This window comes from Callospermophilus lateralis, chromosome 2, assembly GCF_048772815.1.
Source record: "Callospermophilus lateralis isolate mCalLat2 chromosome 2, mCalLat2.hap1, whole genome shotgun sequence".
Lineage (NCBI taxonomy): Eukaryota > Metazoa > Chordata > Mammalia > Rodentia > Sciuridae > Callospermophilus > Callospermophilus lateralis.
In genome coordinates, this window is record NC_135306.1 from 117,458,337 (window position 1) to 117,482,562 (window position 24,226).

General features: G+C 32.9%; 1 protein-coding gene across 2 annotated transcripts in view; it reads right to left on the reverse strand.

Moving 5' to 3' along the window:
- Zc3h12c (zinc finger CCCH-type containing 12C) overlaps positions 1-24,226 on the reverse strand; it is a 66,458-nt gene that overhangs the window by 25,439 nt on the left and 16,793 nt on the right. For both annotated transcript variants that reach the window (XM_076846440.2, XM_076846441.2), the window contains exon 2: positions 8,504-9,255. In XM_076846440.2, coding sequence (XP_076702555.2) covers positions 8,504-9,255 — 752 coding nt within the window. The remainder of the gene's footprint in view (positions 1-8,503; positions 9,256-24,226) is intronic.

Below are 24,226 nucleotides of genomic sequence, written 5' to 3' on the forward strand. Positions count from 1 at the left end.
GGTTTTAAGACCTCACAAATGCATTTTTCAATGTTAATAATTTTGAAAAAGAAATTCTCTTACACCTATCCTATGTGCCTTAAGCAGCGAGAAAGGGTACAGAAAGCTGGCTACCACCTTCAACATGGAAATAAGGAAATATGATAACATTTTATTTTCTGTCATTGGAATTCATACTGTATTTGAGAACCTATACTTATTTCCATGTTGCTGTCTCATGGGCATCTAGAGTATTTTCTCTGGAATTGAAGGCTCATAGTCATTCATTTATTTATTTAGGCATGCCTATTTTGTTGCTTTTACAGCTACTCAACTTCATTGTCTCTGACATCTTATCCAATATACCAAGATCACTGTGAAGTTAAATCTAGTTCTCAGAAAGCTAAATACTAAACAGACCATCAGAACAATAAATTCATGTCATTACAGATAATTTAAATCAATTTTATCAAGTCATGTTACAAAAAGAAATTTCATGGTATGGCACAGATTTTTCTTCACCCAGATCCAAGTAGGTCACTGGCTTGATGTTGACAAGGAAAACATATCTGAGTATTTTTATTGTTAATAAAAATATCCTATTATCAAAAGTAGAAAACATGGACTCTGATTATGTTTTTCCACTTCTTATTATTGGTAACACTACTCAGGTGAAGGTCTGTGATCAACATTATTCACATGCAATAGGATTACTAAGGTAATGGTTTCCTTAATTAAAATTTAAATAAGCACATTTTGGAAAGTTGATTGCCCACTGGTCTAATAAAATATGTGATACTGATGACAACCAGAATTATGTACTTAAACAAGTTATAAAGGGGTATAATGAAATGTAACTAATATTGCGTTTGTCAGACTCTACACTGAAATAATTAAGTAACCAAAAGGAAAACTTGTTTTGGGGCTGGGCTGTGGCTCAGTGGTAGAGGGCTCGCCTAGCATGTGTGAGGCACTGGGTTTGATCCTCAGCACCACATAAATAAATAAAATAAAGGTATTGTGTCCAACTACAACTAAATATAAATAAATAGATAAATAAATAAATATAAAACTTAGTTTTGGTTCTATTCATAGCCTCTAAATATTTTCTTTAAACCAGTAAGAGAAATGGGGCAGTGCTAACTAACCTATAAGTAATATCTGTGACAGCCACGTATAGGGAAATAAACTGTCCTTTAATGCTACTTGTAGTAAATTGGGGCTCAAAAATCATTACAATGAAAGATATACATAATTTGAACCATATATATCTATAATTTTAAGTTACTTAGCATAGCACATTACTAAAAAATAAAAGGCAGTTGAAATTACTTTTAGTATATATTTCACTTACCATCAAATTATTTTAACATGTAATTAACATAAAAGTCATTGAAATTGTTTATTTTTGTACTAAATCCTTAAAATCTGGCATGTGTTTTACATTTACTACATATTTGGACTTGACAAATTTCATCAAGAATTCAATAATCACTTATAGCTAGTGGTTACTATACTGGGTCATGCAGGTATACTGCACTTAATATAGTTTTGTTCAGGAAGCCAAAAACAAGTTTGAATGAAATCTAGCAATTTTTAGTTTCTCCTGTAATTTAAACCAAATACTTGGACACCTGTGCAGGATGATTTTATTCACTAGAAGTCAGTGCTACACTGAGTAAACCAAAGAAATAAAAATAAACTTTAGAAACTAGGCAAGATGGCCTTAAATACTGATATTTAAATTTAAGAGTTCTCAAGTTCATGTACCTTCACAAAACAGATTAGGTATATGAAAGGCTTTGTGCTTTTTAAAAGATGAATCAGAAGCTTAAATCCTGATTATACAGATTCCTAAATTCTATATTTTATAAATATGTGGGCTTACTTAGATCACTATTTTTGATATGAAGGAAAGTTATTATAACTTCTGCGTATTGTCTGTCATATTCTAACTTAAAAAACTTTCATCTGATTTGTGTTCAAACCTTAAGAAAATTACTTCAATGATTCACCTGAAGTGCTTTTCTACATTCCAGCTAATGTGTAGCTTTATATTAACACCAGCTCCAACATGAGTCTTTTTGGGGGGGCTGAGTATAAACTTTCAGGCAAATGGCCAGTTTATTTCTCTGTTCTATGCCATTTCACTGGCATATAAAAGTAATCATACTTTCAGTGCATCTTTTCTCAGGAGTTGTCTACAATTTTTAACCTTTATATATATATTTCAACTAGGTCTTCTTGTCTCCAGTCTAACTGATCAAATCCATGCTCTAAATTTCTCTAAAAATGATCTTTCCTAAAAGCAAATTTTTCTATGCCACTCTGATTAAATTCTTCTGGTGATTCTCTATCACTTAGAGAGATAATATAAGATAGATCCTATTGGCAAAAAATAGTCACATGAATTATTAGGAAACAAAATATTTATCCTAATAATCTGCACAGACATGCACCAAGAAGGCCTACCAATAGTCAGGAGACTTAATCTAACCCCAGAAGCCAAGGTTCACAGACCAAGATAGAAACCTTGCAATGATAGGGTGTGGGACAGTTGTTTCTTCAAATCAAGAGTAGAAGAAGGGCTAGGGATATAGCTCAGTTGGTAGAGTGTTTGCTTTGCATGCATAAGGCCCTGGGTTCACTTCCTCACACTAAAATAAATAAATAAATAAATAAACAAACAAGTAAACAAACAAACAAATAAATAAAATAGAATAATAGTGTACCCAGTTTCTATCCCAATATTCAACTACATAATCTGTACTTCCACCACAAATGTGTAGGCAGTGATGAGGCTTTTTTTTTTTAATCCCCATTTTACATAAAATTTGGAAGAAGTTGAAGGAGAATATGGAGATCTAGTTAATTTTAATGCAATTATACGACTAGGCCATGGAAGCATATTGAAGAAATCAAACACTTTTAGGATTAAAGGGCTATAACGACAATTTATATTCCTACCCCTAATGGCTCACAAGATGGTACTTTCTTAATGACAAGACAAGTCAAACCTAAAACCACAGGGAAATTTTAAAAGCACTTGATTTTTTGAAAGAAAATATATGAAATTTAAACTAATGAGTACATGTGGGTAGAAACTAATTCTATATTCCACTGCTGGGCTATCCCAAGTTTAATGGAACCACAGATTTTGAAGAGCAGTGAACCTACCTGGAGGAAATAATCACAATATCATGAAGAATTTAATTTTGGCAATATGATAACTATTAAGCATGTTTTGCTTCTGTATCTTTATATAGGAAGTACAAAGTTCTTGGCATATCTATAGTATGAAGATTCTGCTCTATTAAGGAAAGAAACTTGTTTAAGGAAGAGAGCCTATCTGCCAAATTAATGAAATGTTTTTTCTCTTAGGCATTCAAATTAGCTGCTGCCTTTTGTCAGAATTTGTTATTCTACCTCCACTAAATACAAATTCTGTTCTGTCCCATATTTGAGAAACCCAAGCACTTCTTGAATTCCCAACATTTTATATGTAAGTTCAGGGCTTTATATAAATAGTTTCCTCTCTTTTCTAGTTTTGCACAATTATGTCCTTGCTGATTCTATATCTAGCAGTGAATTGGCTATCACAAATATGCTAGACCAAATTGCAGGTATTGTCAATTTTTGGTGAATTGCTTATTCAAAAAACTATCAATTTACCAGTGTGACACATTTTTAAAAAGATGCTAATAGAGCCCAGCATGGTGGCACATGCCTGTAATCCCAGCACTGTGGTCCAGAAGGCTAAGGTAGGAGGATTGCAGAGTTCAAAGCCATCCTCAGCAATTTAGCCAGGCCCTAAGCAACTTAGTGAGACTCTGCTTCTAAACAAAAGAGAAACAGAGCTGGGGTTGTGGCTCAGTGCTTAAGTGCCCCTGGGTTCAATCCCTGTTACCAATCAACCAACCAATAAATGACATTAATACATGATAGTGATGAGAAGCATGTTCCCTAAGGCAATATAAGATCCCTGCAATTTTGGGACCTATGCTGTTTATATGTTCTGGGGATAATTCTGGAGTCCACCTAGCTTTAAGAGCCCTAGTCTCTTTTATAACATTGTAGAAATCACCACTGAAAACAATGATGATACAAACCTTAAGTAAAAATTGAAATATACCATAAGAATGAGATGGACTATTAACTCACTAAGGTTGTTAAATGTTTATTAACATTTAACTAAGTTTTTGTTATACTTGTTACCATATTCTGCATTTGGAAATTAGCTCTTTAATGTAATAATAAGTATATTTTATTGAGTGCCTATTACATGCCAAGCATTTGGTATTAATCATCTGTAATCCTAATAAAGTTGCAAAACAAGAATATCCCTTTTTATACCTTTGAAAACATAGGCTGGAGAGTTTAAACAGCCTGAGAAACACAAGATAATATGCAGAAAATTAAATGTATTTTAAAAATACTATTTTGTAATTGTAATAAAATGTTGCTGCCTTCCAACTTTTAATTTTTATCTTAAGACTCATGCATATCAATTTTATGGTTAGCATTTAAATGAAAATAAAATCTATCATATATCTGTTTGGGAGACAGAAAAGAAAATAGTACTTTGTTCTAAACTTACTCCAGATTTACTTATCATATATAATCTATTGTATGTGTAATCTATTTTTGTATGTATAAATTTATTATATATTTAAAATATAGGTTTGCTAAGATTATCATAAATAGAAAATTAATTTCAAAAGTATATTATATTTATGCAACATGAAATGGATGAAATTCTGTATTTTTGTTACATTAAGATTTGGGACCTGAAGTATATATAAATGACTTTGTTACCTTATAAATGGCATAATGTAAAAAGTTCACTACACATTTTCATGAGCTCTGGCACTTTCAAAATTATGGACATGGTGCAACATTTTATTGTGACTTGACACTATAATGCTGCTATAATAAAACTTTCCTGTCAACTACTTCTCTCATGAGATGCCTAAGGCTCTCCAGTTTAAGTGTCAGATTAAAATATACTATGTAAAGAAGAAATGAATCTGCATAGTCCTATCTGTATAACAAAGGACACAGAATGAAGCCAAAATAACATGGGAGTAGAGGTTGTTTTCATAATTACATAAGAAAGGTTGTTTGAAATGTTTTAATTATGCCATCTACTTTTGGGCTGAAGTTTTCCTGAAAAAATTCTGTCAGATAAGCATAGTTTAGAGCTTTATATCAATTCTCAGTATCAAATATTTCAATTTGGAACTAGGTTTTGATTAGGTGAGTTCATGAGGCTGGCCCAATATGACATCATTTACCTAAATGACATTCATCTTAAAAATTCGGTTTTTGTAAGTCTTATACTGTTTTTCCCCTCAAAAGGTTTGTTTTTGTCCATCCAAAAGTTTACTCCCTTCAATGCCAAATTCTGCATTTGTGCTTTTTTTTTTTTTTTTTTGGTTTCCTCCTTCATAATTTCACTGTAAAAATTGACCCATTAAGTCCCAAATTTTCAATTCTGTGAGTGAAATTGGCATAAGTTGCACTCAAATAGGTTGAAAAATCTAGAGCTTGTATAATTATAATAGTAATATAACATTCAGCTACTGGGCTTCTATCTTTAATACCATATGCATTGTTATATTACTATTATAATTATATTATTATAATTATACTACCTACTACATAATTAAACATTACATAGTATAAATAGGTTTTTATAGGTGTTTCACTTCTGGGACAATGGGGCAAAATGGGTTAAACTCCTCTCTCACAGTATTGCTCTCTTATACTCCTTCCCTTTCTCCTGTTTATATATAGCTTCATTCTCTATTTTTTTTTTTTTTTCTTTTTGGTACCAGGTATTGAACCTAAGGGAATTGAAACACTGAGCCACACTCCCAGCCCTTTTTTATTTTTTAATTGGAGACAGGGTCTCCTTAAGTTGCTGAGGCTGGCTTTGAACTCAAAATCCTCCTGCTTCAGCTTCCTGAACTGCTGGGATCACAGGCTTGTACCACCATGCTCAGTGACAGTTTCATTCTTAAAAAGAAAACCATACAACATTCTTTCCTAACACTTCTTTTTCCTTATCTTTCTCTTCCTCTGTCAACCTTTTAGAATAACAGTCTAGATCTAATGTCATTTCTTGACATTCAGCTACTGGGCTTCTATCTTTAATACCATATGCATTTTTGAAGACGATAACTTCCTGGCTGTCATGTCCTCTGATGTTTTTACACTACTCAGGATATTCTCTCCTTAAAGTTTCCTTCCTCTTTCAGTTTAATGACAATTTTAATGTCTGTTGGTTTACTATAGCACTATGATTTTTTTCTAGCACTAGGATTTTTTCTAACTCTATTGTTTCCCTAAATCATCACTTTCTTCTGTGTCCTGACCTATATGTATGTATGTGTGTGTGTGTGTGTATATATATATGTGTGTTTATATGTGTGTGTATATGTGTATTATGTATGTATATATGTATGAATACTTCTGATGTTTAATGGTTCTCAGAATAAGCTATACAGAAGAAATAATTGTGGCACCTCAAAATATATAGTTATTTTGGCCCTACCATCACTCAACTGAATGATACTCCTTTAAGTATGTTTTTAAACAACTGATCTTGTAATTCTGGTATATATCTATGGTTGTAGGTGTTTCTCAAAGATCTACATCCTTCCTTCAATATTCTCTGCTTTGGCAATTTCATGGTTTTTGGACTTCCATATTTTTTAAGTAATCATTTAGTAGTTTTTGATTATTACAAGAAAGAAAAAGCCATTCTGTAGACATATAACCTTTAATACCTTACTGAAAGACTTTTCAAAGCCATATGTATAATTCATACCTCTAAGACATTTGTTAATCTCTCCATTGGAAGGGTTGCTTAGATTCTAATTGATCTCCAACCTTCTATTCAGCACCACCAGATTATGGGTATAAGGCACTAATCAATACAGGACACTCCTCTTCACAAAAACCCTCAATTACCCTTGGATTGTAAAGTTTAGCATTAAAGACTTGTAAGATCTGGCTAGAAACTGTGCAATTCAGTTTTTCCTCTTTTATTATAGGTCAAAGGGTATAGACTTTGAAGTCAGACATATTTGGGTTTGAATAATGTTTAGCCTTGGCAAATAGTTTAAATCCTATAAATCTAATTTGTTTATAAATGAAAGAGAGATAATTCTGTCTCCCTCTTAAGATTGTCTGGAGGACAACATATCTGTTTTCCTTATAGTTTATGTGGAAGAACTGTAGTAATTCTCAAAGTTCAGAGCTACAATGTCCATTATAGTAGTCAACAGCTACATGCGGCTACTGAACACTTAAAAATGTGCCTATTCCAAATTGAAATGCACTATATACACCAGATTTCAAAGACAATATAAAAATTTATGCTATGTCTCAGTAATAACTTTAAATTGACTATATGTTGGAATGATATTTAGCTATGTTAGACTAAATAAAAATATATTTTTCAAATCATTTTAACCTGTTTCATTTTATTTTTTAATGAGGTATTAGGAAACTTAAAATGACACATTTTATTTCCAGTGAACAGCACTTTTAAGTTCTCCTGGTTAATATTCTAGGCTCTCCTTCTGAGAAACCATGTATGAAATTATAAGTTGAAATGCTACTCAATTGTTCAGAATTTGTGCTTTCTTCGGAGTCTCCAGAGCTCACATTCTCTTGAAATGCCTCTTTTTCTACCTTCCTAGCATTAACTGAACCCATTATTGGTTTTTCTACCATTGGCCATGGTACTGTGAGTCATTACTCCCCACAAGTTTGACAAGTTCTCTATTCTGATGCCTTTATATGTCTTTTTATTCTCTAGAGTACTGAACATTGTGGCAATTAATTATATATTGATTGAATTTGGATATACTTTAAATTTTGATGTGGTAGCTATTGCTTATAATTCTAGTACTTGGGAGGCTAAGGTGGGAGGATTGTAATTTTGAGGGCAACCTGGGCAACATAGTAAGACTCTGCCTTAAAAAACAAACCAAAAAAAGGCCTTTAAATTCATTTAGAATACTTCATTAGAAGTTTCACTTTTCATTTCCTCGTGATTCCTAGAGAACTATTTCTGAATTACATTTCTTAATTGAACAAAAAATTTGTTCCCAAATCAATACTACTTTCTAGAAGAATTAGGGATTCTCCTTACAGTCATTTAACTTCATGTACAGGAGATTTCCAAACTGTTTAATGTCATCATACTTAAGTTCTTCATTTAAAACTAGTGATAACACTAAACCAGTAATGTACAATATTTCTTATGCCATAGTAATTTAGTCAGATAAAGAAAAAGACATATATGAGAAAAGAGGGTCTTTATTCAGGGATGCGTGAAAAAAGATGGCTGAAGAAGGATTAATTAACATTAAACTAATATTTTCTAAAGGTAATGTTGGAATGCAGATGATTATTGACTTTGATGAGCCTGAGAAGGGAAACAGCAGCAAAAGTAGAACAAACTTTTAAAGATTTTTTACTAATAATTTTCAGTACAATTTTTCTTACTTACCTCATTGCCACATTGCTGCCATCAATAACAACTGGTCTTAGATTTTCACCATCATCTGTTACAATCTCTTGCATTGGTGATTCAGACCTCTGAGATTCCAGGGAAGAAGTTTCCCGCATTATAGTGTTAATTGTACTAACTGTTTGATCAGCCTCACTTTTATTTCCCAGTTTGACAAGTTCTCCCAAAATATCATTGATTAAAGCATCAGTACCAAGTTTGTTTAATACAAGCTGAACCTGTTCTTCAGAATAACCCAACTTAAGTGCAAACTCCAGTTTTGTTTGGTATTCTCGCACCACATCAGGGGGTTTCTTCACTTCCTTGGACGGAGTCTGGGACTCTTCAGGTTTAAAGTCTTGCAAAATTTCATTGTGTTTGAGTAGGTGAGGCTCTAAGCAGGGAGACCTACATAATTGTCTGTGAGTCTTGGTTAACAAGCATGGCTCTACTGAAATGCTATTCAACTGTTCTGATTCATGATCAGAATTTGTGCTTTCTTCAGAGTCACCAGAGCTCACATTCTCTTCAGATATCTCTTTTTCCTCCTTCCCGGCATTAACTGTATCCATTGTTGATTTTTCTACCATTGGCCAAGGTACAGCTGCACTTAACTGTGGGTCAGTGTTCTCCACATACAGGTGGCCGAGGTCATGCCCCAGGTGATCCTTCAAGCCCATGAAGCTGTTACGTGTACTTGACTCCACTTTGCTGTTTTTTCTGTATTCCTGAATGCAAAGTACACCGTATTCCTATAGAAAAATGTAAAATATTCAGAATTTCATACTTATTGTTTGATTTAAGTCTTAATGGAGAAGTTAGTGAACTGTCAAACTATAGAACTCCTAGTTTGTATTCTGTTTATATCCTCTCATCACTCATAACATGCTTGCCAAGACCTCTCATGCCCCATTTTTCAAATGAAGAGGTTATGAATTAGAAAGGCCATGTATTTTCCTCCAAGGCAACAATTAGTAATGTAACTGGATATTTTATTCAGTTTTTTCCTAACTCTTAAACCCATCCTTTTCCCACTATACCAGAATGCTTCTCAACCATAATGGCGGAAATTTTCTCCTTTATATTTCTAGAATGACCTACAGAATACTATCAAAAAGCATATTTTCAAAATATTATGACAGGTTGAGTACATTTTTCCTAACCCTAATTCCTAAAAGTCTGTAAAAATCATTTTTTAAAAAAGCGATGTAGGAAGAAAGGAGAACATTAGTTCATCATACTTGAAAACTTATCATTAACCTGGATGAAGCTTACTAATGTAAATTAAATACATTTTCAAAATAATTTATATATTGAAAAATATTCACATTTTATAAAATGGCCAATAAGGAATTAAATAATTACAAAGTTAATTATGTTCTACTTGGAGGTGAATATAGTTTTGCCTTAATAATCATGATTTTGTGAATATTGAACATGGTAACAAAATATAATTTTTCACCTTATGCTATTCTTATTAAGTGGCAGTGGTATTACATTCTGTTTCATTCCAGAAAAAAGAAAGAGTTCTTTTAGCCTATGTGCACTTATGGAAAGAATAGAAATTAAATACTTCACATAAAGTTAGTAGCAAATAATTAAGCACACCAAATAAATAATCTTATCTCAATTTCCTGAATTTTATGGCAGAAAATATTCCTGTATTGCATCAGATTAACAGTTAACTTGCATTTCATTAAAAAATCACCTCTAAATTTTTTCCCTGTGGGAATATTTTTAATGATTAAAATGTTTTTGCTATTATACAATTTTTCCTTGGAGACAATTTCCATTTCTTTATTAGGGATGAGTTAGAAAAATAAAGTTATTTTCTCTAGTGCTTCACTGTATGAACTACGTCAACATCAGTGGTTTATTGATTAAAGTAATTCTAGTGTTCTACCCAGGTGCAACATTAGTAAACCAGTGGTAGCTGAATTTGAGACTGTCATTAAACACCTATTTAAATAACCTAATAAAACTGGGAAAACATTTATTCTAAGGCTTTTCAACATAACATACATAGAAGAAAAGAGCTATTATATAAATGTTAAAAGAAAATGCAAAGTAATTTTCTGACAAGTCACAAATATGAAAACATATCTTATAAACTTCATGAGTCAAGTATTTCAACAAAGTGAAATTTTATTAGCTTTGGTAAACACTATAGATGAGAACATGGAATCTTTACAATCCACTTAAAATTCCCTCAGTGTAGAACTCCTACACACTTCTACAAGAGTTTCTTCAGAGTTTATTCTGAGAAGACAGATAACTTTAATAGCACTGTTCTACTAATAGAACATTCATTAGTTTTAAAGCAACACCAAACTTTCCTAGTCCTGATTGCTCAACTGGTAAAAGGATATTCCTTAAAAGAGCTCTGTATACATTTGCTCCATTGTGAGCTGTATTCATTTCAATTTCTTCTGTTAATATGGATATGCATATCCATATTATTATTTAGAATTAAGGAAGAGATTTTGAAAGCAAATCTTTACACCCTGTGATTTATTAACTACTGTAATATACTAACACCATAATGTAAGTAACAAATCACAACAGCATCCTAATAAAGGGATACAGTTAAAAGAAAAATCTACACTGTGGCCTTCGTAGAGCTCCCACCAAAAGTATCTTAAACAAGGAAAACCTATTGGAAGCTGGGCTGCCTGGCAACCAGAAGCTGGTTGCTAAGCTGCACTCCTTTAACATGCCATCATGAATGCTAGCACAGTGAAAGAATAATTTGGTATGAACAAAAGCCTATAAAAGAGACTGGGACTTAAGTGCGTCTGGTTTACCCTCTGAGAACAATGCAGCTGCCAAACCAATCTGGAAGCTCCGACATCATTGTTCTGTAAACCCCACAATCTGCTCTGACTGCAGGAAGTACATTTAATGGGCAACATTTTTGATCTCTCCTGAAAAGTTTGGGTTTTGCATAAGTGCTGTTGTGAGATAATTCTTCAAGATAATGACTTGCTGACCAAACTCCTGAATTGAAGTAGGAAATATTATTTTATTGAGCAACAGTATTGTTGATTTTTAATTTTTTTTGGGGGGGATAACAAACAAAAGGAGTATCTTATGAAAAATACAGACAGTGAGGAACACTAGAATAAAAAATTTTGTTTGCGGATTTTCATAATTTTTGACTTTCAAAGAAATAAAACCAGATACTATAAAGTTTTTAAATGGTAAATTAAATACTCTAAAAGTATTTTAAACTATTTCATCTTCAATCTAGTATTTTAAAAAGTACAAATGGTACTACTATATGGCTATAATGAAAAGATAGGGAGAAAAATGGGGTTGTTTTTCAAAATTTTAGACCACTTAAAACTCAATGTGTACTTTTAACTTGTGATAATACATGTCATTTGTACATTTTAATAAAGAGTTTTTAATAATGTAAACTGTCCTAATCTTTAAAATGAACATTCAATTTAGTTTGATAACATAATTTAAAAAATATATTTTTGGTTGAACATTTTCTGTAATGCTAGGTCCCTCTTCATCATCTAGATTTCATTAGTTAGCTCAGAAAAAGTTATCTAATGCCATCTTGTACTAAACAAGCAGTTAAAATGATTTTTAGCTCCTATAAAGCAAAAAGACTAAATATAAGTAGTAAATGTAAGGGAAAATGAATTCAATTTCCAGGCCTACAAGCCACATATATACTCTCCATCATAAAACACTTATTTAAAATAACCTGATTTGTATTGACCCAATTGATAAAGATCTGATTTTTAAAACTTCAAGTTATGCTTTTCTACTCATGATTAGTAAAAGGTGCTCTTAATTTAATAAGGAACATTTCAGAATTTGGCAATATTTAAAATCATTCAGCAAAAAAATTAAATGCTAAAGATTTAAAATATTTCCATAGACATTTGTTAATATAATGGGATATGTAAAACTTAAATATAATTATTGTTAAGTAAAAAATACTTTCCTCATTTCTAAACTACTTAAGCTCTGCATTTACTCAAATGCAAGTTTATGTAAGTCATCTTAAATTTAACCAAGAATTATCTTACAACAGCACTTATGCAAAACCCAATATTAATATTAATATTTAATATTACATAAGGATGATTTTCCTTATTTCATGGAGAAGGAGTATAGTCAAAGTTTTCACACATAACATAGACCAGTTTATACCCCACTCCTAGATTATCACAAAACTCTAAGAAACATGGCTTACTCTTAAACTTTATATCAGGCTCTATTATAACTGGCCTCTACATACTATATTCTTGAACACAAAAAGGTATTAGGCAAAAAATAATAATCCCAAACAGATTTCTACAGTTTTAAATCTTTGGATTCCCTCCAGATATTGTTCTGGAAATTCAAATTTTCTTGTTAAAGGCTACCTAAAACCTAAGTAATAGTATTTGTTGAAAAAGAACTAAATTATCATGATAATTCTGTAGATGATGATGAAGTATAACAAATTGTTTTAATTACCAAAAAGAAACTTTGTAATAGCTGAATGCAATTTAACATATGGAGGTTACTTATTAGAAATTTATCACACATACTGTAATTCTCCCATTTAGTGAAGAGATTTTCAGAAATTTCTCATTCAACAACTTGGATAATACTTCATCTTAAACCAGGTAACAATATTATTTTTTTAATATTCTAAAGAGTCTCATATTAATCAGGAATATTAGACCATAAACTTGTTAAATCAATTTATTTGTTGGTAATGTAAAGTTACAATGCCATAAAAGTAGGTTCTGGTTGTTATCCAAATGGTAATACTATGAGAACAATAAAAATAAAATAATGAATATGTAATAAATACCGACTGCTGTAGCCTCTGTGTATTTAATTACCATTGTATATGAGTGAGTGCTGTTGTCTGCATCCCCCTAGCTAACAAAGGAAGGATGTCCCTTTGAACAGATTGGTTAATGCTCTGGGGCAACAGATGTCTACTGGAACTGCAGGAGACCAGCAACTGGTGGCCTGCCCATCTTCTGAAAACTTTCAATAGACTTATGCATATGTTCACACAATAGGGCATGTGGTAGAAATGAAAACCTCTTTTTAACCCTTTATACTCTTTCTTTCTCTCCTAACTGATAGATGAAAAGTCTTTGTCCTCCATTCCCCATTACAGAACTCTTGAAATCAATAGTTCTTGGAATGACATCTTTAATCTAGTATCTGAAAATAATGCAAAAGAGGAAAAAAGGTAGGAGAGTAGAAAATGAAAACTGTACATGAATACTGAAAGTGCTGACAAAGCAACTGAAATGCTCAATCATATTTAAAACCAGCTGTTTGAAACATCTTCATGTGTCAATCCATCTCCCTAGGCTAGACTTAACACAATGGAAAAATCTACCAAATCTGGGCATCATTTTACAGCACTTAGGTTTGACAGTAACTCCTTAAGAAACATAAGAATCTGACAAGAAGATAAAATATAAATTCACAATTATCACAATATCAGATTTTGTTATAACTTGTCTTTAAGCTCCATATGATTCCACGCCATGTCTAGTGCCTTGCAAATATCCATGAAGCTATAATTATTTGCAAAATTCCATAATATGAAAATGTAAAAATCTGATTCACTGACATATTTTAAAGAATTGAATTTTCTGTATGTTGGCTCTATGTAATAGTTTATAGGTTTTCATTTGAGGTGCTTTTCTATCTTTCATAAGTTCAAATTAATAATCTCTTTAGCAAAGTTAAACTTCCAAGGTATTAAGTAGCACAGATACTCACGTTAGCAGGAAAATACAAAGACATTGGTTTCTGTAGCAGCTTCAGCAGTAACTCTTTAACACAATTTTAGCTGCAGACTTCCAGGCAGGCAAGAAGAACAATGAATGGTTGAACAGATGGAATGGCAATGTCTTTGCTTAACCTATTACCGAGTGGAGTAACAGCCAATCATAGGCCAGAAAGCTCACAATTAGTTGGCCAGGCAGATGCAAGACAACCTCAGCACCCTGCGTCAGGTTTGTAGGTTTCTAAGATAAGCAAGTTGATGTCATTCTTGGGTCTGCCCGGGGCAGCATGTGTATTAACAAGGGGTGTGCGACAACAATAGGCCATACAAAACTGACTAGTAGGCAGCTGCTATATGAGAGCAGAGTCATTAGGGAGCAGGCTGCCAACAAGAAACACCTGGCTTGGGCAGACTTCAGCTTTTCCTCCTTGTTTTTAATGCATGAAACAAAGAAACCAATTGTGTTTTAAAGCAGTAAAAGTTGCATGTTTCCAAAAAGTTGAGGCTATACACTAGTCTATTAGCTTTTCATTTTTATTTCAGAAATAAAGAAAATGAGGTGTGTCAAAGGAGCAATTAACTATTGTAGCAACCCTTTTCTCTAATAAATGAGGTAGTGGTGAAATGAGACAGAAAGTTATAGTAAACCTATTTCCCTGGCAATAGTGGGAAATCTGTATTTTTAAGTATTTGCTAATGTGTTGCAAGACAATAAAGCTGAGGGGGGGAATAGTGAGGGGGGAGGGGGAGGGGAGAGAAGTGGGGGGAGGGAGGAGAGGGGGAGAGGGAGGGGGGGGGAGAGAGAGAGAGAGAGAGAGAGAGAGAGAGAGAGAGAGAGAGAAACCTTTGTGTAAAATTAGTCATGTATACTATACATTTAAACAAATCCATTTAACTTCAACCTAAGATCATGGAAATGGCCCATTTTATCTAGGTCAAGTAACACTGTGAAATTCTTTATTTTGGATACTAGTTAGACATATAATTTTATATGCAAAATCTTTCATTGTTTTAATATACAGCATAGTATACCTGTTGAAAGTATTTATATTTCATAACATTTATAACATGTAATATTCAAATTTCAGTTTAGAATAAATTAACACTAAAAAGAAATATTGTGATATTTTTGAAGGGTCTAAAGTGTACAAAAATGTCCCCAAGGTGAGGAAGCTTGTTATCTCTGATTCATATCTGTTTCATATTACAGCACTTATAACACTATGTGCTACCTGCTTTTGAGGCCTGCTTGAAAAATTCTATTAAAATGTAAATGTCATAGGCATTATGAGGGTATTTCCCTATTAAAGAAAAAAGAATCTATAGCTGCCTTACTACTTATTTATGCGATATGAACACACACACACACACACACACACACACACACACACTCCTTTTTTAATCCAGTACAAATTGAAAGAGTGAAGACAAAGAGCTGCCTTTAACATAAAATTTTCTGATACAGGCTGATTTACGTAGTGTCCAGACCTTTTCATTAAATGACCCATGAACTTATCTAAACATCAAAAACTTAAGTCAAAACATCCTGAGGATCTACATCAATCTCACTTTATCACATAAAATACAGACGTTACTCACAATTATGATCACTTGTGAATACTTGGAAAAGGTAATATTTGTTTGGGACTCCTGTTCCTGACCTTTTTGTGTTTACTCAAATGCAAATCACATGGTCTGTATTTAGTAAACAGGAGGAAAATCTGTTCTATATGGTTAAGATTTTCCAGTGATCTCAAAAAACCATTCCTTATGCCTACTAAAACCTTAAAAATTATTTTTTCCAGAAAGAAAAGTAAAATATAAAGTATGATACTGTAGATCACCATTTGCCTATAGATTATTTTTCTGCAAAAGAGCTTAATATTTTATTGAAGTAATGCCTTTCCAAAATTGTTGGAAAATTTTTAAGTCTGCAAAACTATTTTTGAACTCAATAATTACTAGATTCCGAATGTCAAACTAATTTCTAAAGCAAGAACTGATCTTTTTCTGCCAAGCATTAAATTAATGTTAGTGAAATACTTAAGTCCATGCTCCATATCATACGCCATTAAAGATCAGGGTAAAGCATCTCTAACATTATAGTTTATTGTGAATTACAAGGTAAATTACACAGAATTCAAATTTCCCTTTTTGGGCTAAGCATATCACAGAAATAAATAAAAAATTTTATTTCTCCCTCCTCCCCATGGGGATGGTAGTTCTTCTTGAAATCTCATGAGTAAAAAAGGTGTCATCCCTGAAAGGAATGAGGTCAATGCTGTGACTAGTCCACTGTAATTCTTCGTAATACTAATGTGGTTAAATAAAATACAAATGAAAAACATAGTTTACATGGAAATTAGTTGCAACCAAAACCTAAAAACCTAAGTAGTTACATACTGACTAGAAAAGACAATAAGGTCACATTTACAAACTCATATTAAAACTTTTTTCTTTTGTATATAAAAAGGAAACTATTTCGAACAAATAGACAGTCTTCTCTTTTCCCTTGGGGTTTCTTCCTTCTCTTTATTCCTTGCTACTATAGTTACTACTTTATAGCTTTAATTCAGGAGGAGGAGGAATCTTCTCAGCCTGCCACAGTGAACACAAAGAATGAGAGAAAACTACCCAAGAGCTCAGCAGGAAGCCTGATCTATAGCACTGGATTAAGCTTTTTTTGCAAACAGCAAATAAAGGCAGCGATCTGAAAAAGCTAATCAGATCCTGCTGTGGTATTTAGACCATCTCAGTTGCTAGTATTAGATAATGTTAAGCACATTAAAACATCTGTAGGTGAAAAAAAGGGTTCCTTGGGCTTTCTTAGTCACATGGACCTAGTCTACTTCCCACTGACAGGCAAGTACAAACAGCTGTACTGAGCTCTGTTTGGGTCACTGCAATAAATGACTAAACACAGCTCACACTTATGACAGGGAAAGAAAAAGAAAGGAACTAGTGTAGTTTGAGGAGTTTATTAAAATTTGTCAATGCCAAGTGTGGTTCTAACATGGGTTTTCTATTTTTTGTGAGGCATGAATGTTAAGAAGTGAGTTTGAGACTAGTGTTTGAAATCAATTCTCTTTTGTCAGTGGTGACACAAGCTTTCTGGTACCTCTCTCTTAAGATTGGAATCATTTCCCTTTAACATAGAATCTCTTTTTACTTTAACAATAACACCATGGAATTAAGATTATTCCATTAAATCCTCCCAATTGTCCTCCAAAGGTTGAAAGGTTTTAAACAAAATCTTAATATTTTTGAGATAAAAAAAATTGAATGAGCCAACCAAAAAAAAAAAAAAAAAAAAAGGCTAACACATACACATAATAGAGTAAAAGAATAGAACAAAATCAACTGAGCACTAATTCTCAAAGCCAGAAATTATATTAGGCAGCTAGATGGGTCATAAGATCTTTCATATATAAAACTACTTTTCTGACTGTTATTTGAAAATTGTTAAAGGTTAACTTTAAATCACAAAATGATGCTTTTATGAATTAGACACATTGTTGTAGATATCTATAGCACCCCATAGCACTAGTTAAAAGAAAGTCATAGGATCAGCTGTGTCAAGGACCATCATCTGTAATATGCTAATTCCAGGATATTCTGTATAAAATTAGATATTTTCTTAATTTCCTTCTGCCACTCAAAACCATACCACTTTTCAGAGAAGAGGCAGACATGAAAGTTCCAACATTAACCCATATTTGGATCCAGCCCTGAATTTGATCCACTCAAATATATGCTAGAAAGACAGTTTTATCTTTAATCATAAAGATCTCAACTGTAACTAGAATCATATATTTAAAGTAAATCATCAAATATAAATGGTTTTATATTAAATCAAGCCCATAATCTGAAAAATATTCTTATTGGGTAGAAAAAAAGTATATTAAAAATTGATAATAAGAAAGACAACAAAAGAAAGAAATATCAGAAATCATATTTTAGTAGAACTTATATTTGCTCCTAAAAATACTTAAGTAATGCCAATAATAAATAAAATGGCAAGGAAAAAAAGGTAAATTAAATATTAATTTAATACTTCTTTATTAGCAAAACCTAGACTGACTAGCTCTTTTTTTTTTTTTTTTTTTTTTTTTTTTTTTACAGGGCTCGGAAAATTTATTGAAAGGATACAGAAGAGTTCACAGGATCAAAGGAAGAACTCAACATTCAAGTTCTAGGAAGGCCAGAGACTAGGTCAGAACTAAAGGTTTTGGTTGTGGAGCTTCTAGAATACCTCCATCTGATGATTCAGCACTACCTACTTGTAGGCCTTCTTGTGTTCTCATTCACAATTCTAATTTCTGAGACAAGAATCTGAGCAGAACAGTTTAGGTCTTACACTCACTTCTTTGTCCAATTACTGTGGCCAGAGATATGTGGGGCCATGACTGGCAATCTTACTAGAACGATATAGAGATGGACTGGAGGTTCATTTCATGGAGTGAAATTAACAAAAGCAGAGAGGGAGAAAAAGGTAGGTGGACAAAAACATTAGGTATCTGCTACTAAATAACATTAAACATATTACAGGGAGATTATGGGTCCCATAAAATCCATCAAAATTACTTTTAAAAAGAAAGAATGTGTAAGGAGTGAAGAAATAAAATATAAAAAAACAAAACAAAATAAAGAGCAATAAAATTTAATCAAAATGAAATCCCTGTTTCTGATTAGTTTTTCACATTTATAAAAATAAAGTATGTAATAAGCTCATGTCCTGGCAGAAAACAGGCACTGCTTGGCCTCAGTTTTCATGTCTGATCTATATCATATCTAAGACTGAATTTCTTTAAAGAACCCCATCACTGTTGCAATAGCACATTCTTGAATGTTCATTCACCTTTGTATGTTTCTGCTTCATCGATTTAATATATCAATTCCAGTTAATCAAATCCCGATTATGTTTCTCTTCTCGCATTTCTCATTCTTACAGCATCCCTAAGAGTATATATGCATTCCCTCCTCAGGCTTAGATTACTTGTTTCTCTATTTTTCTCTTTTGAATAATTTAAATAATTCGTAAGTATTTCCCTGACAAAATAATTTTCAATGACATCACTCTTATGCTAAACAAATACTCATTTGCAAATCCCAAGATCCTGGTTCTGTGTTCTGTTTTCAAGGTTCCACAACCTGAGACTCCTCTGGCCCTATAATTTTACTTCTCACTTTACTTAGGGGAAAGAACAGCAAAAGGAAGTCAAAGATGCTAAACTCTCCCCTATTATTAAGTCTTCTCTTGTACTGTCCCACTTACCCAGCCATATCTGTCATTCTAAACCTGGCTCAAGGCTTATTTTTTCCTTAAATCCTGCTTAGGTTAGTCTAGTTTTTATTTATCTCCAATTATTTGAATTTCTGTAACATTGGTGGTCTATATGGCACAATTTAGCATTTGGGTGCAGGCTACAAGCTTTTTGAGAACAGAAACATTCACTCTTCCATGATCACAGTATGCTAATCTCTGGAAGACCCTTCAGTGCAAAATATGGGCAGTAAAAAACCAAGCCCCTGCAAATATGAATGCAGGCATTCATATGAACAAAAATGCTATTCCACTAGTTTTTATTTTCTGTGTGACAAGGTAGGCTTATCAAAGAGCCTTTAGATTAAGGCTGGGTTCCTGTAGCCCTGGTGCTGCCACTAGAGCTGCTTCCAACACTCAAGGAAGCTCAAGCGTTTCAAAAAGAGGACAGGTATTTTCCTGTACTCTTCTTTGAATTTGACTTCCCAACTACAGAAACATCCATAAGAATAACACTGCAGCTTCTGCCTCCTCACTTGAGTGTGACTTATCTGATGGGTAACCTAGGAAGAACATGTGTGCAAGCAAAGCTCAGCTCCTTATACTGCATGTTTCTCTTCAGGATAAGCCACCAGTGGGAAGAACAATACATGGTTGATTTCTTCTTTAGCATTCCCTGAGACTAAATGATTATATATTTCTGATTCTGGGGCTCAGTGTTACTAAATCCTCTATCCTGTTCTCTTAGGTCATATTCCCTAACAGTTCTATGGACAAAAACAGCTGCTATTTTGGTCTCCTGCTATGGATCCTTTATTTCTTTATTGGTTCAGTACTAAGGCAGGATAAAGACTGCCTCAAACTCTATACTAAACAATAAAAAGTTTTGTTATAAATAACTCTTAAAAGGGGGGTAAATAATGACTATATACATGAACTTAGACCACTTTGATAATAAATATGAAGAAAGTAAAAAAAGAAGAAAGGAAGATAAAATTTAGTAACAAAACTGACAGTGTGCAGTGGTGCACACCTGTAATCCCAGTGACTTGGGAGGCTGGGACAGGAGGATCCCAAGCTCAAAGCCAGCCTCAGCAACTTAGCAAGGCCCTAGGTAATGCAGCAAGACTGTCTCAAAACAAAAAAGAAAAAGTGGGCTATGGCTCAGTTGCTAAGCACCCCTGGGTTTAATCCCCAGTACTTAAAAGAAAAAAAAAAAGTCACAGAAAGGTAGATAATGCTCCTCAAAGTCAAAATTCTTAAGGTTTATGAACACCTTTCAGTGCATGTCAAGAGTAGATAACCCTCTGTTTGGGGGTTAGAGATAAGTATAAAATAAATCCACAAAGGCAGTGTTATTTTCCTCTGGTCTAAAGATAAAGAAACTCTTCTATAATCATTTACAATGACAATATAATCCATTATTATGAAATTTAATTTAAATATTTTTTCCAATGAAAATATTTATATTTCCACTTAGTGGTTAAAAAATTCATTAAGTAAATAAACCTTTTAAAAAGAGGACCTTCAATTCCTAATAATATCTGTAAATGCCCAAGAAACAAGGAATTCTAGAATGTGCAGGGAGTACAAATGGCATACAAAATGCAGATTTCTGAAGTAGTAATATATGGGAGGAGTGAAATGGAGAAAATCCATGAGGAAAAAAAAAACATATATACTTTTAAAAGAAGCAGAAAGCATGGTAACAAAACACTCATAATTATATTGAGTATAATTGAAACCATGGGGAAAAGATGAACAAAATGCATAAATTTTATAAAAAATAAAATGTTCATAAGACATTCTTTGAATTTTAAAATAATAGAATGGTAGTTACATGACATCATATTGCTTTTACTAATGATAATGTTCACAACATCATCATCAAAGCCCAATAAGAACATAAGAATAAGTCTCATCTCTCCTTCCTATGCCACTCAATAACATTCCTTACTTTCCACCTGGTATGCATTCATTTGTGAACATTGTATCTTCAGGCTGCTGCTATCATGTGAAGATTCATATATACATACTGTTCTTTAAGTGTTCAATAATTGAACTTGACAAACTACTTTAAAACAGCTAGACCCAAAGCATTGTTAAAAAGGAAACTGACAGGCTACAAAGAATGATTATATCACATTTAAAAGAGGGCTATATCATTAGTAGGTCTGTCTGTTCTTATTAATGGTCTAGAAGAGAGTGCAAGTAGTATATTAAATGCTTGTAAAGTGACTATGGAAAAAAATATGATACAGAGCAAACAGTCCAAAAGGAACTTCAAACACACTATAACCCAATAAATTTACTTCATTAATTATAAGCTTGATTTAAATAATAATTCTTACTAAGAATCAACATAGAAACCAGTTCCCTCTATATCAATTCTTATAAGATGGGGAAATGAAATGTCTGTGGCCTCATAATACTGATTCTACATAACTGTATACTATTGATTTTAGACCAGTGTCCTATTGTACAAGAAAAATAAAAAGCATTAAGAGGCTTAAAAAATGAATGGTTGTTTCGAAAAACACTCAATGAAGTTAGCACAAAAACTTGCAACAAATTTTTTCATTATAGAGTTCTGTTATATGTCAAAATTTAGATATTAAAAATTGTGAGCATTTAGAACAAGATTCCTTCTAAATACAAAGCATCATATACTAGAAGTTAAATCTAAAGTATGAATCATCTTGAAGAGCTACCAATGTAATTTAATTATAAACTTCTTTTGTTTTCCTATGTAGTTCTACACTAAGAAGAGTGCCTGGCACACAGTAGGTACTATAAATAAATATGTGCTAAATAAGTGACACCATTTCAATACTTGAGCCCAAATCTTTTTTTCCAGATTTGTTTACTTCCCTCACATATCCTACACTTCAGCCAAACTCAAGCAATTAAAGTAGTGATGTGGTAAATTCTGGCTGCACGCTGGAATCATCTTGGGAAACTTAAAATATACTAATGCCAAGGTCCCACCTATAAATATTTAATTTTATTGGTTTAGGTGAAGTCTGGGCATAGGCATTTTAAAAGCTTCCCAGCTGATTCTAATATGTAGTCAAGTTTAAGAATAATGACTTTGAGTTTCTTTCTCCACAGTTTCACCTGTCAATAATGCTATTCATTACTATTGAATATTTAGCTAAAAATCCAACTCTGTCATGAAGCCATTCCCAGAACACTGGCAAATTCATCTTTAAATTATTTGTTTTTCTTACAGGGTCTCGTATATGTTTACTAGTGCATAATTCTGGAAACAAAGCACCTAACATTTATTGAGAGAATGACATACAGTTGATCCGCATTATTCACTATTTGCAAATTTGCCTATTTGCTAAAATTTACTTGCAACCCACAAATACATACTTGTGGTGCTGTCACACTGTACACAAGCACAACTGTGAAAAATTTGAGGTGGTCAACAGACCTCCAGCAAAGGTTGAGCAACATGAAGGTATGCTTTCATATTTTAAGTCTTACACTATAAGGAAGGGTTTTTTTGGATGGTCTATCTAGTGCTATCTTTTCCCCATTCTTGTTAGTAAACAGGCTATTTAAAATGATGAACTGGGCTGAAATATTATCTAGTGTTCCGAAGAGCCAAAAGGCTGTGAGGTGCCTTATGGAAAAATACATGTGTAACTTGGTTCAGGCATGATTTATGCTGCTGTTGGCCATGAGTTCAATGTTAATGAATCATCAATATAGTATCTTTCAACACACATATAACAAGAAACACACATATAACAAGGTTATATACTGATGAACTGATAAATATTCTGACCTCTACAGTAGTGCCCTTGATCTATGGTTTTACCTCCACATGGTCAATTGCTATTAGAAAATATTAGATTAAAAAACTCCCCAAGGGCTGGGGTTGTGGCTCAGTGCACAGTGCTTGCCTCGCACATGTGAGGCACTGGGTTCAATCCTTAGCACCACATAAAAATAAAGAAATAAATTAAAAAAAAAGATATTGTGTCCATTTACAACTAAAAAAGTATTTTAAAAAACTCCCCAAATAAATTATTCATACATTTTTAAAAATATGACATATGTTTTTGATGATGTTTGTTTTGGTGGTGCTAGGTATCAAAACCAGGACCTCACACATGCTACGGTAAGTGCACTTACACTGAGTTACACTCCAGCCCCCAATCCACAAATCTTAAATTTTATGTCATTCTGAGTAGTGTGATAAAATCTTGCATTGTTCTGCTCTGTTGGACCTGGGATGTGAATTATCTCTTTGTCCAGAGTATCCTCTCTATATACACCACCCACCATTCAGCCATTTAGCTACTTGGTTATCAAATTAATTGACATGGTATCACAATTCTTACATAGAGTTCAGTACAATCTGCGGTTTCAAGTACTCACTGGGGGTCTTGGAATATATCTTTCATGGGTTAAGAAAAGAACTGCTATATTTTCTCTGGCAGAAATGGTTCAGTATTCATTAATTCATTGTTTGTGGGAACTTAATAGGTCAAAGCTATAAAGAATCACAAGAATTGACTAATTTCTCCCTCTCTTCAAAATACATATACATCTTATCCATAATTTTTAACATCAGTTTCATTCAACAAACAGGAACATCATAGTTGCCACTCATTGAGGACAGAACAAGAACAAAGTCAAGTCCCCTTCTCTAACCAAGGTTACAGTTAAGTGTGTATGGAGG